The sequence below is a fragment of the Manis javanica genome, chromosome 13, assembly GCF_040802235.1.
Source record: "Manis javanica isolate MJ-LG chromosome 13, MJ_LKY, whole genome shotgun sequence".
Lineage (NCBI taxonomy): Eukaryota > Metazoa > Chordata > Mammalia > Pholidota > Manidae > Manis > Manis javanica.
In genome coordinates this window covers 96,087,291-96,099,950 of record NC_133168.1, presented here as the reverse complement: position 1 = coordinate 96,099,950, position 12,660 = coordinate 96,087,291, and the positions used below count along the sequence as shown (strand labels likewise).

Genomic DNA, 12,660 nt, shown 5'->3' with positions numbered 1-12,660 from the left:
AGCCTCCTGCAAAAACAGGGCCGTCGGAAACCTTGGGGGCAGTGTTGCACCGGGGTCCCTGAGGGGTGGGGGCCAAACCCCAGCCTGGCAGTGGGATCCTCCCACAGGCAGTCCTGAGTCATCCCTTCCAGGTCCCTGGGCCTCACCTAGGTCGCAGAGCCCGTGAGGGCGCCTTGCCGAGATGGGGCAGGGCAACTGTGGGCACATCTCTGCCCCCAGGGGACATGTGAGGGCATCTTTATGTAGCTTTCAGGTAAGCTCAGAAACAAAGCCACCCCAGCCCCAGGACCTCGGTCACAATGGAGAGCTGGCCGGAGCCCGTTGGGCGTGCAGAAGCCAAGCCCGGCCGTTCTGCTAGTGTTGTCACCCCTGCAACTGGTGGAGCGGAAATCAGACCTGTCAGGGAGGGTCAGGGCCGTGTGACATTTACATGCAGCCGTGATTGAAAAGGCAAAAACCCCAGGAGGACGCGAGAGCTGTCAGACGGCGCGGAGAAATTCAATCACCAGTTCCGCATAATGTGAGTGGAAGATGGGCACTTTTATTTAAATAGTTGTGCTGCGCTCTCTGGTTTTTTAAATTAAACCTCAAATTTATGGAAAGAGTCCAGACAGGCTGGACAGCCCAGCAGGGCACAACTACAAAGCGTTACGCACACTGACACATTCAGGCAGCAGAGCCCAGGGCAAAGGCTTTCATCTGGGGCTTCTGGAGGTGCTCAAAATGCACGTGTGCACTTGCATTTGAAGATGCGTTTCTTGACAGAAGATAAGAGAGGAGTTTTGTCTTGGAAGAGTGGGGCTGGCTCTCGGTGAAAGAACTTTGGCTTTTTCAGGGAAGGAGGAACCAAAGTACAAAAAGGCCGTCCTGCAGGTGAGGTCATTATCTCCTTTCAGCCAGGGAGAGACGAAAGGGAGTGGTGGAGACTGTGGCAAAGCCGAGAGGGGGCAACCCCGGTGCAGCTTCACCAGGGGGCAGCCCAGGCCCCAGGGGAGTTCCAGAACCTCCAAATCTAGATCAGGATGTGCTGCTTCCTTGTTTTAAAATGTTGGCAGCTAATTCCAAATGTGTCAAACGTTGGAGGGGGCCAACCAAACCCATCTTCCTGCCTAAAAAGACCTGCAGGCCCCATTTGCAACTTATGCCCTCAACAGACGCAGTTCTTCAGGCGGTCACAGGACATCATTTTCCCCTCCCCAATGGGCACCCGCATTAACCTGCCACGCCCTGGCACATCTGCCCCGCTGGCAGCGTTCTGCAACCTTTCAAAGCCCATGTCCCCTTCTGACTGACAGACGTGGCAAGGATGCTCCCACGCCCTGTGTGCCCATCTTGAGCTAAGAATCGCTGCGTCTTCTGGGCACCACCAAAGCCAAGCTTCACTGAACTGTCCTGTCAGGTCTGTTCACAGAAATAGTCATCTGTGTGTGTTTCCCCAGCATGAATGACCGATTAATGTGGGTGCATCTCAGGTGGCTTTACTCGGAGCCCTACGCTGGGGGCCCACTCTGTCCCCTTCCACAAGGGAATCAGGACTCCAATTCCAGTCAAACAGAGGCAGCCTCGCTGACAGTGCCCACCCAGTTCTGGCGGCCGGAGGTCTGAGATCAAGGTGGCAGCCAGGCTGGTTCCTTGATGCCTGTGGCAGGCCTTCCCCGTGTCTGGGGGTGGCTGGCAATCCTGGGTGTCCCTCAGCTTGTAGACACATCTCTCCACCTCCACATGGCCTTTTTCTCTGTCTCTGTGTCCAAATGTCCCCTTTTTATAAGGACACCACTCATGTTGAGTTAGGAGCCACCCGACTCCAAGTGTGACCTCATCTTAACTAATCACACCTGCAATGACCCTATTCCAAATAAGGTCACATTTGGAGGCCCAGGGGGGAGGGCTGCCACAGAGGAACTTGGGGTACACAGTGCACCCTTTTCTGGTTCACCACAACCCTGTCTGAAGGAACGAAAAGCCCTAGCAACATTATTAAGTGGGAAATGCTGGCTTTTGCAGACATGCCACCCTGAGCAGGCTGTGGGGTCTCCACACTGAATTCCTCTCCCCAGCAGGATGGGGCTGGAGGAGAAGCAGCACAGGTCCGGAAAACTGCTTCCTCCAACAGCTCAGCATCTGAAAGGGGGTGGGCCACCTGTCCGGGCACGCGGCCAGAGCTGGGTGGGAGCGGAGAGGTCACCCTCCTCTGCCCCCCACAGGACGCCCCAGGCGGGGGTCATATGCTGTCCTCGTCCAGCATGCGGGTGAGCCCCTCGCAGATCCTGCGCAGGTGCGAGCGGTAGGGCTCGACGGGGCTGTAGAGCGCGGCCAGGAAGTCGCAGTCAGCAAAGTGGCCGAAGACGTGGTTGATGCGGCTGTGGGACTTGGCGGTCAGGTGAGGGCCCACCGCCTGGTGCAGCAGGTCCCGGCACTCGTGCAGGGTGGCGGCCAGCACGCGCCGGTCAAAGGTGAAGTCCACCTGGTAGAAGCTGACGGCCGTCATGGCCAGGCGACGCGCCTTCTGGCGGAAGCGCTGCAGCAGCCCCAGCTCCTCGCTGTCCAGCTGGCCACCACGGAGCAGGACGCCCAGCTTCATGGCCACCTTGACCAGGTTCTTGACCACCTTCTGGGCCTCTTTGCGGCTGCGAGTGAACTCCTTGGTGGCGCGGTACAGCTCGTCCAGCACCTCACTGCTCGTGTCATCGATGAACACGGCCACCATTGCCTTAGACGCCATCTTGCTCAGGAGCTTCTTCTGGGCCTGCAGGGCCAGGCTCTTGGTGCTGAAGGTGTCCATCGCCCTGCCAGGAGGAGAGACAGACCAATAGTCAGTGCCCCTGGCCCCTGGTGGCAGGGCGGGGCTTGCCTGGTGGGCCACTTTTGTTTGCTACCATTGTCTTCCCAATCTGTGAAATGGGTGCATGCCAAGGGCATACCTTCAGGGAGCCATACGGACAGTGTGACCGTATCGCAGACCTACTACTAAGTACCAATGGTGTACCAGCGCGGTGTGCACAGCGGAGAACCGACAGGCCAGCGCGCATGTCAGGAATGGGTGGTGAGTGCCACCATCGGGAAAGCTACCAGAGCCCGTGGCATGGGCACCCCAGTAGATCAAGGGGGTCCTCACAGGCCTCCTGGAGGAAGGGACAGGTGAGAAAATGGGGGTGGACACATCCCAGGTCGAAAGATCTGCACACTCCCAGGCCCAGAGGAGCGAAGCTCCGCGTAGCTAGAAGCAGGGAAAGTCCTTACACAGGAAAACTGTGGGACGATGACAACCTGAGGGAATTTGTTTCTTAACAACAAAAAGAGGGTGTAGGGAATTTATTTCTTAAAAGATAAGAGAGTGTTAAGTCAAAAGAATTAATGTGTAATGGTAAAATCGTGGGCAGAACGCTCTGAAGTCACTACTTGTGAGCCCCAGCCCCCCAACCCACCATATCCTTGCTGTGGGTGGAGAAGGGGCCAAGGTGAGTCACCACAGGAGGACCTCATGCCCCCTAAGGCCAGCTCCCCATTCCCCACCCCATCCTGCTGTTCATCTAAATGGGGTCCCAGCCCCAGGCTGCTCTGAGGGGAGGCCCAGTTACCATTACCAGCTCACCAGGCTTATTATCCCCATGAGTTCACAATGCACGTCCCTGAAGCCTCGGGCCCCGACTGGGAGGGCCAGTGGCCCTGGCTGTGGGCTCGCCAGGGCCATTTGTGGGGTTTCTGGAAACGCACCACTCCGATGAGCCCTTCTATATGGAAACATTAACCTGTGAAAGCTGCTGCCCCAGAGAGGGCTGGGGAGATGGCCAAGGAGAATGGCAGGCCGGCTTGGGGGACCAATGGCCAGGCTTCCCACTGCAGGGCCCTCTGTCTGCCCCTCCCATCTGTCCTCTGTCATCCTTCCTGCCACGGGTGTCTCCAGATTCGCCACATGGTGCAGACTCTACTCCTACCACCTCCTTCCTGCATATCTGGGTACGGCCCCTCCCCTCTGAGAACAGATGGCAGCTCCCTGTAGCCCCAGGACTAAGCCCCACATCTCATTCAGGTCCCTGCATCGTTCCTCATAAACTCCTATACATCCCCTGAAGCCCTGGACCCGACGTTCCTGCCTCTTCCCCTCAAAGATTCATCCCTCTCCTCAGCCTAGATGCCACCTCCTCCAGGAAGCCATCCCTGAACACCCAAACTGATGGTGAGGCACCTCCTCTCCGTGGTGGGCCACACGGCTCCCCCATCACTGCTTGACGCGCCCTGCTCTGACCTCCCCACTGCTGCGCCCCACCCCTGACTCAGCCACTGTGTCCTTGGAGACGCCAGAGACATCTGCCCAGTGAATGAGGAGAGCCCGAGAGCCACCCCAGCCCTCGGGTAGAATCCACCCCCACCCAGCCCCAGGCAGCCACACCAGGAATGCCACGTGGGCGCCCACTCACCCCCAGGAGGCCCCACAAAGCCCATCTTTGTGCGAGCTCAAGCCCCAGGAGAAGTCCCACCCCTCGGCTGCCCTCTCGCCTGCCCTCAGAGGTCAGGGTGGGCATGGAGATTACTGGACAGCCTTCCCAGCCCCCAGCACCAGTCACCGGACCCGGGGCCTACACAGGCCTTGACTGGAGCAGATGCTGGTGACCGGCACCAGGTGCCAGGCCCTGAGGCAGCTGCCTGGCCCATTTTGTCATTTCCGCCAGGTATTGGCAGGGTTTGGGCTGGTTGCCAGTTTTGCAAAAGAAATTACACAGACTCAGAGATGCTGAGCCACTTCTCCAAGGCCACAGAGCAACACAGTGACTGCCTGCCCCCAGCGCCTCTGCACACCTGACCCCCTCCGCCTTCCTTCTCAGACCCCGATGCCTGGGGGGTGCCTGCTCTGAGTCCTGGAAGGCGGGGAGCCGTCCCATGGCAAATGCAGCCCCAGTGCTCAGGGCCTGCTCCCAGCTCCAGCTGCTCAAGTGACACAACCACCTCGTGCCTCAACTTCCCCATCTATGAAATGGCACAGATTGGAGCTAGCTCTGTTCTGGGGCCGAAACTTGTGGACAATCCCAATCTGTCCAGTTTCCAGATGGACAAACTGAGAGTCAGAGAGGAAAAGGCCTTTCCCTGAGCTCAGGGATGAGGCCCTGGCGTCCCAGGGCCCTAGAGCCCAGGTCTGTCAGCCTATCTCGGTCACTGTGTGACCCTGAGCAGGGCTCTGTCCCTCTCTGGGCCTTGGCCTTCCCATCACAAGCCCTGAGATGGGGAGTGTTGGTTCAGGAGGGCAGCTGGGCCTGTTTACCAGCTTCGAGAAGGGCCTGGGCCCCCAGCTGTACCTCCTCCCAAGCCCAATAGGAAGAGCAGCAGGGGCCGGGGCAGCTGCAGTCTCCCCTTCTAACCTCCACCCCAACCACTGGGGCAGCCCCAGGCCGACCCACACCTGGGCCAGCCCAGCCGCCTGCCACCCGCCCGCTCCTCCCCGTCCCATTGTCCTGACGGGATGACTGCCCCCCAGGGGAGCGGGCCAGAGACCGAAATAACCCCCGCCTTCCTTCCTGCTTGCTGCACTCACCAGGTGGGAGGCCGGCAAGCCAGGAGGCAGCCAGGCCGCCTCAGGGCCCTCCTGGGGCAGGGCCCCCGCTCCCTGCCCTCCCCGGGGCCCCAGTGCCTGGCTCTCATGCGAGGCCAGAAAAGCTCGCTAAAGCTTCAGGGCTTGGCTGGAACACCCCCTCCGGCGCTCAGTGAGCATTTACGGCGCACCGACTGTGTCCCAGGCACTGGGCACACAGGAAGAACCAAGAGACCCTGCCCCCCAGGGGGTCCTAACCCCCAGACCTACGCCGTGCAGTTACCACACAGTAACCCGGAAGCCCCATTTTCCTGAAACCAAGTCCCAGATGGTGCTGTCCACCTGCAGTTTGAAAATAAAATGAATAGGGTGGCGGTAAAGCTCACAAGCAGCGAACACAGGAACAAGCAGGATCATTTCAGGGAGAGAGGGGAAGACAAGGCGGAGGGGGGCGGTGACAGCCAGGGACAGCAGGTGACCTCGGCCAGGAGGGCCAGGAAGGCCTCCCGGAGGTGGGGCTCCTCCAGCTGGGGGGACTGGAGGGGCAAGGTCGGGGGAACGGACGGGGCTGGTGCTGAGGCTCTGGAGCAGGACCGCGCCCTCCATGTAGAAGGAACAGCGACAAGGCCAAAGGCCTGTCCACCGTCCAGGCCCTCCCCTGGCCCTGAGGTCTCCCCACTGTGACTCCAGGCACGCCCCATCCCGGGGAGCAGCCCTCCCATCTGTGAAATGGGTGCCCAGGTGCGGAGTCCTTGGACCTGTTGACTCCTGCCCTGTTCCCCACAGCCTCCCCCCCAGAATTCTGGACCGCAGTCGGCACCTTGGCCTTCGCCCTCTGCCAACTGCCACTTTGTTTTCTGGACTCCAAATGTCATCCCTGTCCCATTTTGGACACTCGAGCTCCCAAATGCCCTGCAAACTGGCCACAGACAGTGATCTTGAACTTCAGGGTTTCTCTAGACACAACGCACCCCTTCTGGGTGGCGGCAAAGGGCAGGACGCAAGACCAGTGGAAGCCTCCCCTGAGGGCGGAGCGCACCCGCCTTTGTGGACCTTGTTCTTCCCATCCCTTCCGTTCCCTGGTTCCTCCACCTCTCCCTGTGACTGTGTATAACCGCCCTTCCTCCTGTGCCCCCCTCCCTCGCTCAGATCCAGCCTCACTGGTCTCATGGCCGTCCCTGCAACATGGTGGCCTCAGGGCCTTTGCCTGTGCTGTGCCCTCTGCCCCACAATGGGGGAGCCAGGGGAGGGTGCATTCGCAATATACAGGTTCCCCCTGCACAGAGAGGCTTCCCCTGACACCGTAAATAATTCACTCCCAGTCTTTTCAAACCTCCCCTTTATTTTTGACAGTTAATTGACTCCGCCTATTGATATATGACTTATGCTCCCCCAGACACCCTGGGCTGAGCACACAGCAACCCACCCACACATTCCTGGGCCATGGTCATGCTGGGGTGGCCCCTCAACCCACACATTCCCGGTTCTAGACACTGGGCGTGGGCCGGAAATCTCACCTTCCAGGGTCCTCCGTGCCCCTCAGATTCTCCGTGAATGCTGTATCCTAACGCCACATGTGCCGGGAAATTCTTGGCAACAAGCTTTCCAGCAAAAAACAAATCCACACACTTATGTACATACGTATGTTTATCATAAATGTTCCTGACACACAGGATGCACACCACACAATTTACACACACAGTAAGCTATACAGTATTCTTTACTGTAAATATATCCAATTGATTCTCACAAAATGTTCTAGTGCGTTTTGCCAAATGTTTCTCAGTAGCCAACCTACAGATGTGATTGGCAAGTGAGTGCAGTTCTGACAGAGACTCATTTGGTGTGTTCCTTTATATTAACAAGTAAGACTAACGTGAAACAAGACTTAGAACTGCATTTAGTCAGTCATCAGTCACATGAGCATGGCCTTCGCCGAATCAGATAGTGGTTTTTGCAAGTGGGAGCAAAATTCCTCAGTGCTTTTGTGCTATTCACAAGGAGACAGCTGTGACAAGTCACATTTTTAAGTTTAATTTTCATTATTGACATTTTCTTCATCACTTTCCCAAGTTCTACCGGGAGTTGGCAAACTATGGCCCACTGCCTGTTTTTGTAAATAAAGTTTTATTGGCTCACAGCCATGCCTCTTTATGCATCATCTGTGGCTGCTCTCACACTATAAGGGAAGTGTTGAATAGATGACACAGACTGAGTGGCTTGCAAAGACAAAAATGTATACTATCTGGCCCTTCACAGAAAAAATTTGCTAACCCCTGATTTTCAAGACAATCAACAGAACAAGAAATCAAGCCCTGATTGGTAGTATTTGCCCATTTCCCTGGTGTAAATTCTCCCACCAGGGCCCATTTCAAGCTTCTAACTCGATGGTAAGTTGGGAACAGAGCTGGGAAGACGTGCTCACAATTTCCACCCAACAGATACAGTAGATGAAAATAACCTCAAGGATACAGATCATAGTAAAATGTAGTAAAATAATTAGCAAGTTATGATTTTTGACTATTTATGACTTTTGCTTTTTCGTAACTTTTGTGGAAATATTAATTCCCATACCACAAAATTCACCTTTTGAAAAGTGTACAGTTCGCTGGTTTTCACATAGTCACAGAGCTGTGTAACCACCACCACCATCTAATTCCAGAAATTCTCACCTCCCCAAAAAGAAAAGCCATCCCCATCAATCATTCCCCCACTCCCCCTGCAGCCCCTGGAAACTACCAATCCACTCTCTGGATACATTGTATCTAACTAGACGTTCATATATATTTTAAATAACGGCTGTGTGAAAGCCAAATGGTGAAATTCCTGGAAATACAGCCACGGGCTCCCATGAGCGGGGACGAGCTGGCTCCAGCATGCCACTGGCCCGCGGGCAACTGCCCCCACCGCATGAATTCTTCATGCCCCATACAGAGCGCATCAATAATTGATGGCCCGCTCAGCATGGCCCAGCCAGCCGCTCCATCTTGTCCCAGCCCTGCTGCAGAGGCTCAGGGTGGCCTCAGGGGCCCCAGGCCACTGCTCACAGGGGCAAATGCCCCCCAAGTCCTTGTTCCACACAATACCCACTGCCGGCATCAAGGCACCCACTGCATCAAGCCCTTTATCGACCATTACTCAGACCTCGTGGTCAGTGCCCACTTTAGATATGACAAAAGAGAGAGTGGGGACACTGGTGGTTCTCAAACTAGGTTCCCTGGAGCCCTCGGGGGGCCACCCCAATAATAGGCGGTGCCTGGCTGCCTCCAGGCTGTAGTGGGAGCTGGGGTGCTTTCCACTGTGGTCAGATTTCCACTGAAGAAAGGGCTTGGGGGCCAATCATGAATGTTGGGAGACCACCATTGACCCGCTGCAGAGGCCAGGCTAGGGCTTGGGCTGAGCAAAAGACAGCAGGTGGTGGAGGCTTCAGGGTCACCTGGCAGGATGCGGATACAGCCCCTAAGTGAGCACAGCTCCACCTGTTTCTCACCTCCGTACAGCCTCTGCCCTCATCCCCCAGTTCCAGAGCTCCTGCCCTTGTCTCCCATGTCTGTCCTCCTGGAAGCAGCCACCAGAGGGCGTCAATGAGCACCTGAGTCGGGTACCCCCTTCTCTGCCCACTGCCCTCCAGGGCTCCTACCTTCCTCCCGTCAAAGCCCAAGGCCTCCCCACACCCACGAGCCCCTGCCCTCCCCCTCTCTCACTCCGCCCCAGCCACATGGGCCTCTCTGCGGTTCCTCCTACATGCCAGGCAGGGTCTTACCACAGGACCCTTGCACTGGCTGTCCCCTCTGGCTGGAATGCCCTTCTCCCCAGGTTTCCCATTGGTTATTACTTTCTTGTCATTCAGGCCTCAGCTCAAACATCACCTCCTCAGGAAGCCCTCCCAGATCCCCCATCAAGTTCCCATCCATTTGTCTCTCCATTATCTTGCAATTATAACTAAGCAAAATGATTATTCTGGATGAATGGCTATCTTTCCCAACCTGTCTATGAGCCCAGTAAGGGAGGCCACCAGATTGGCCTGGGTCATTGCTGCATCCCAGGCACCCGGCACCAGGCTGGGCTCACAGAAGGTGCTCAAACCTGTTTGCTGAGTGAATAAATGACCAAAGGGGCAAGGCTCCCCCAGGTGGATGCTTCCCACCCACAGAAAGGGAGACAGGCCTGGAGGCAGGGCCTCCTAGATCCCAAGGACTCGGCCAGTGGCGGCCTCACAAAAGCTAAGGTGGGTGGGAATCCGGGGAGGCTGTTCTGAGGTAGGGTGGGGATGCAGCATCCCACAGGAGCCACATGCGGCATAACTGCGCCACGTCCTGTCCTGTCATCTCTGGGCCCCACCTGAGCAGCTGTAACACCTGAGGCTGTACCCAGACAAGCATGAGTCCTTATTCAGCATCTGCCTCTGGGCATGGTTCCATGACAACAGCTGGAGTTTTTTCCTCAGGCACCCTTTCCTGGCCCCATATCACAGACAGGGACACTAAGGCCTCCTGAATCTACCACACTGGATCACCGAAGCAACCAAACGGCCTTCACCTGCCCAGGCCTCAGATGAGCAAACAGTCTCAGGGGGAATCTGACCTGCATAAGGCCAATGGAGGGGACACTACAGGGCCTCCATTCCACACTTGACTGGTCTCTTGGTTTAGAGACCCCCTGCGCCCTGTCAGAACAGTGTTCGAGCCCTCCACCCACTCCCTCCAGGAGTCTGGGCACTCACCCACTACTGGCATCCCAAGCCATCAGCCCTGCCAAGTGGGAGAAGCGTAGCCCAGGTGTGTTTGTGTGGCTGGAGGGACAGTTCTTTGTTCTGGTTTCCATAGGTACAGCGTCTCTGGGCCGGCCCCTCCTCCACCCCTCCCAGTAGCTCAGCCCTTGCCTGGCAGTCCCTTGGCCAGGCCCATCTGGGCAACTTGTTATGTTTCAAAGTTGGCGCCAGTGAACCTGGCATGGCATTAGAGGGAACAGCCCGTGCAAAAGCCCTGAGGCAGGACTGTACCTAACATGTTGGAGGAATGTAGAGCAGATGGTGAGAGAGGTGTACTGTGGGAGGTGAGGGACAGGAGGAGACATGCAGGGCCCATGTTTCAGCATTTAATCCTGGAAGCAGCCCTGACCCTCAAGGAGTTATGTCAATCTCCATTTTACAGAGGGGAAACTGAGGCTCGGAGAATCGAATTACTTGTTCAAGGTACCCTGGCGAGTGGCAGAGACAGAAACCCACGTCTGTTTGATTCCAAGGTCTGAACTCCCCAACTATTGGGCGGAACCGTCCTTACCCTGCTGCGGCCCCCCAGGGCATCCACCAACCCCAGCTGGGCTCAGATATGCTCAGGAAGTAACCTCCCAGGCCTGTTTACAGCTGGGGCCCCCAGGATAGAGGAGGTGGGGACGCACACAGATCTAGGTCAGATCACCTGCCAGTTACCACAGCTACCTTCCCAGTTCACAGCTGGCAAAAGTGAGGCCAAGGCTTCAGGCCACCAGGGAGCTCCTAGGTGGCCAGTCTGGGTGGCGCGGCTCTGGCTATCCTGGCTGCCTGGACCGCCACAGGCCACAGTCATTCCCACCTTCATGCCTTTGGCCAGGCTCCCCACCACCTGGAATGCCCTCCTGACACTGGAATCTGGCCCTAGTACCTGGCACCCTGCACTGTAAAAGGGGCAGAGTCCATCAGAATCCCTGTGTGTTTCGGGGTGGGGGGAAGCTGGTCCCAAAGCACCACCCCAAGCCACGGGGGACAGTGCAGATGCAGTCTGCCTCCCCCTAACCCACACAGCAAGAGAGTAACAGAGTGCAAGCAAGAAACAGACAGGGACAGGGAAACTGAGACAGAAATACACAGAGAGATACGGGGTGCAGGAGTATAGGGGGCAGGAGAGACAGAGGGCGGCCAGGTGGTCCCCTAGATGTGCGGAGATGGGGGGCGCCATGTCATCGCTCACTCACCTGCTCTCCCAGGTCCGTCCGTCGGTCCCACCGATAGTCGGCAATCTGTTCAGCCACCTCCGACGGACCGCTTCGGCGGCCGCGGAACTCGCGCCTGAGGACTGGGACGGGGCGGGGCGGGAAGCTAGACTCCGCCCACCAAACGCCCCTCCCCTAGGCGCGGCCCCGCCCCGCCCCCGCCCGCACCGAAAGGACAGGAGAGGGGCCGGGCCGAGAGGGTGGGCCCAGCCAATGGCAGTGCGGGCGACGTACAAAGTCGCCAATGGGAGCAGAGCACCTCCCGGGAGGAGACGGGATCTAAGGCGGGGCCAAACGGCTCCGGGGAATTCCTCCGGAATCGAGAAAGGGGCCGGATGCGGGGGTGCTGGGCTGGCCTTGGGGCACAGTACGAAGATAGGGGAGGAAGGAGGCACAGAGTCAAAAACAGAGAACTGGGGGCTGGGTGGAGAGAAAGGACGGAGAGAGCCAGAAAGAAAAACAGACCGACCATGTGGCTTTGGGCAGGCCCCTCCCTCCGGGACTCAGTTGGCCCACCTGGGCTAATGCACAAACCCGTTTTCTTTACTTACTGCCCCGGGAACCCTTACAAATGCAGATTCCTGTACCCTCACAAGGGCTGAATCTGACCCAAGGTTGAAGGTAGACCGCTCTGGGCTGCAGATAAATTCTCGGGGGGTTTTAGGCAGCCACTGGGGGACAGGCTCTGGGGACCTCACCAGGGGACACCCCGATCCAGCCTCGATTTCCGTGGGAATGAGCCAGTGGGACACGCAGGAGCCTGCTGGCCGCCAGCGGGTGGAGCGGCAGGGCCAGCTGGGGCCCCCCAGGAGGATGCAGCTGTGAGTCCTGGGAAGTGAGCCCAGGAGCGGCTCTCATCCCGTCTGCTGCCCCATTTCCTCCCTGCAGCCCCAACTCGGTGTTAGTTGCAGCGCGGGCCAGGGGAGGCCAGAGCAGGCCAGACAAGTGTTTGTTGAGTGCCTGGTGTGTGGAGTCCTGTTCTGCACACCGGGGACACACAACCCTGGCATGGGCCTCATGAGACAAAAATAAATGAAATGTCTCCACATCCCTTTGGAGGAGGAAACTGAGGCCCAGAGAGGGGAAGTGACTTGCCTGAGAACACACAGGCTCAAGTGGCAGAGCCAGGATTCCAACCCAGGAGTGCTTGTCCCAGCAACTACCAC

At 57.5% G+C, this 12,660-nt stretch overlaps 1 protein-coding gene across 2 annotated transcripts; it reads right to left on the bottom strand.

Annotated features, from left to right (window-relative positions):
• Nucleotides 1-520: 520 nt before the first annotated feature.
• Nucleotides 521-11,625, bottom strand: TNFAIP8L1 (TNF alpha induced protein 8 like 1). Of its 2 annotated transcripts, none has more exons than XM_017650987.3 (2): nt 11,477-11,625; nt 521-2,786 (listed from the first exon to the last, which is right to left on the bottom strand). In XM_017650987.3, exon 2 carries the CDS (start codon nt 2,780-2,782, stop codon nt 2,222-2,224), a length of 561 nt encoding a protein of 186 aa, XP_017506476.2. In that variant the 5' UTR covers nt 2,783-2,786; nt 11,477-11,625; the 3' UTR covers nt 521-2,221. The 2 variants fall into 2 exon arrangements, with proteins under 2 accessions (XP_017506476.2, XP_017506475.3); XM_017650986.3 differs by lacking the exon at nt 11,477-11,625 and adding an exon at nt 10,248-10,346.
• Between the last annotated feature and the right edge of the window lie 1,035 nt (nt 11,626-12,660).

What these genes read in the sequence shown, in the direction of transcription:
- TNFAIP8L1 (XM_017650986.3), bottom strand. Translation starts at nt 10,270, where the DNA reads ATGGCTTGGGATGCCAGTAGTGG. An exon ending in GCTTGGGATGCCAGTAGTGG is followed by an intron (nt 2,787 to 10,247) that starts GTGAGTGCCCAG and finishes TCCTCCTGGCAG; the next exon opens with GGCGATGGACACCTTCAGCA.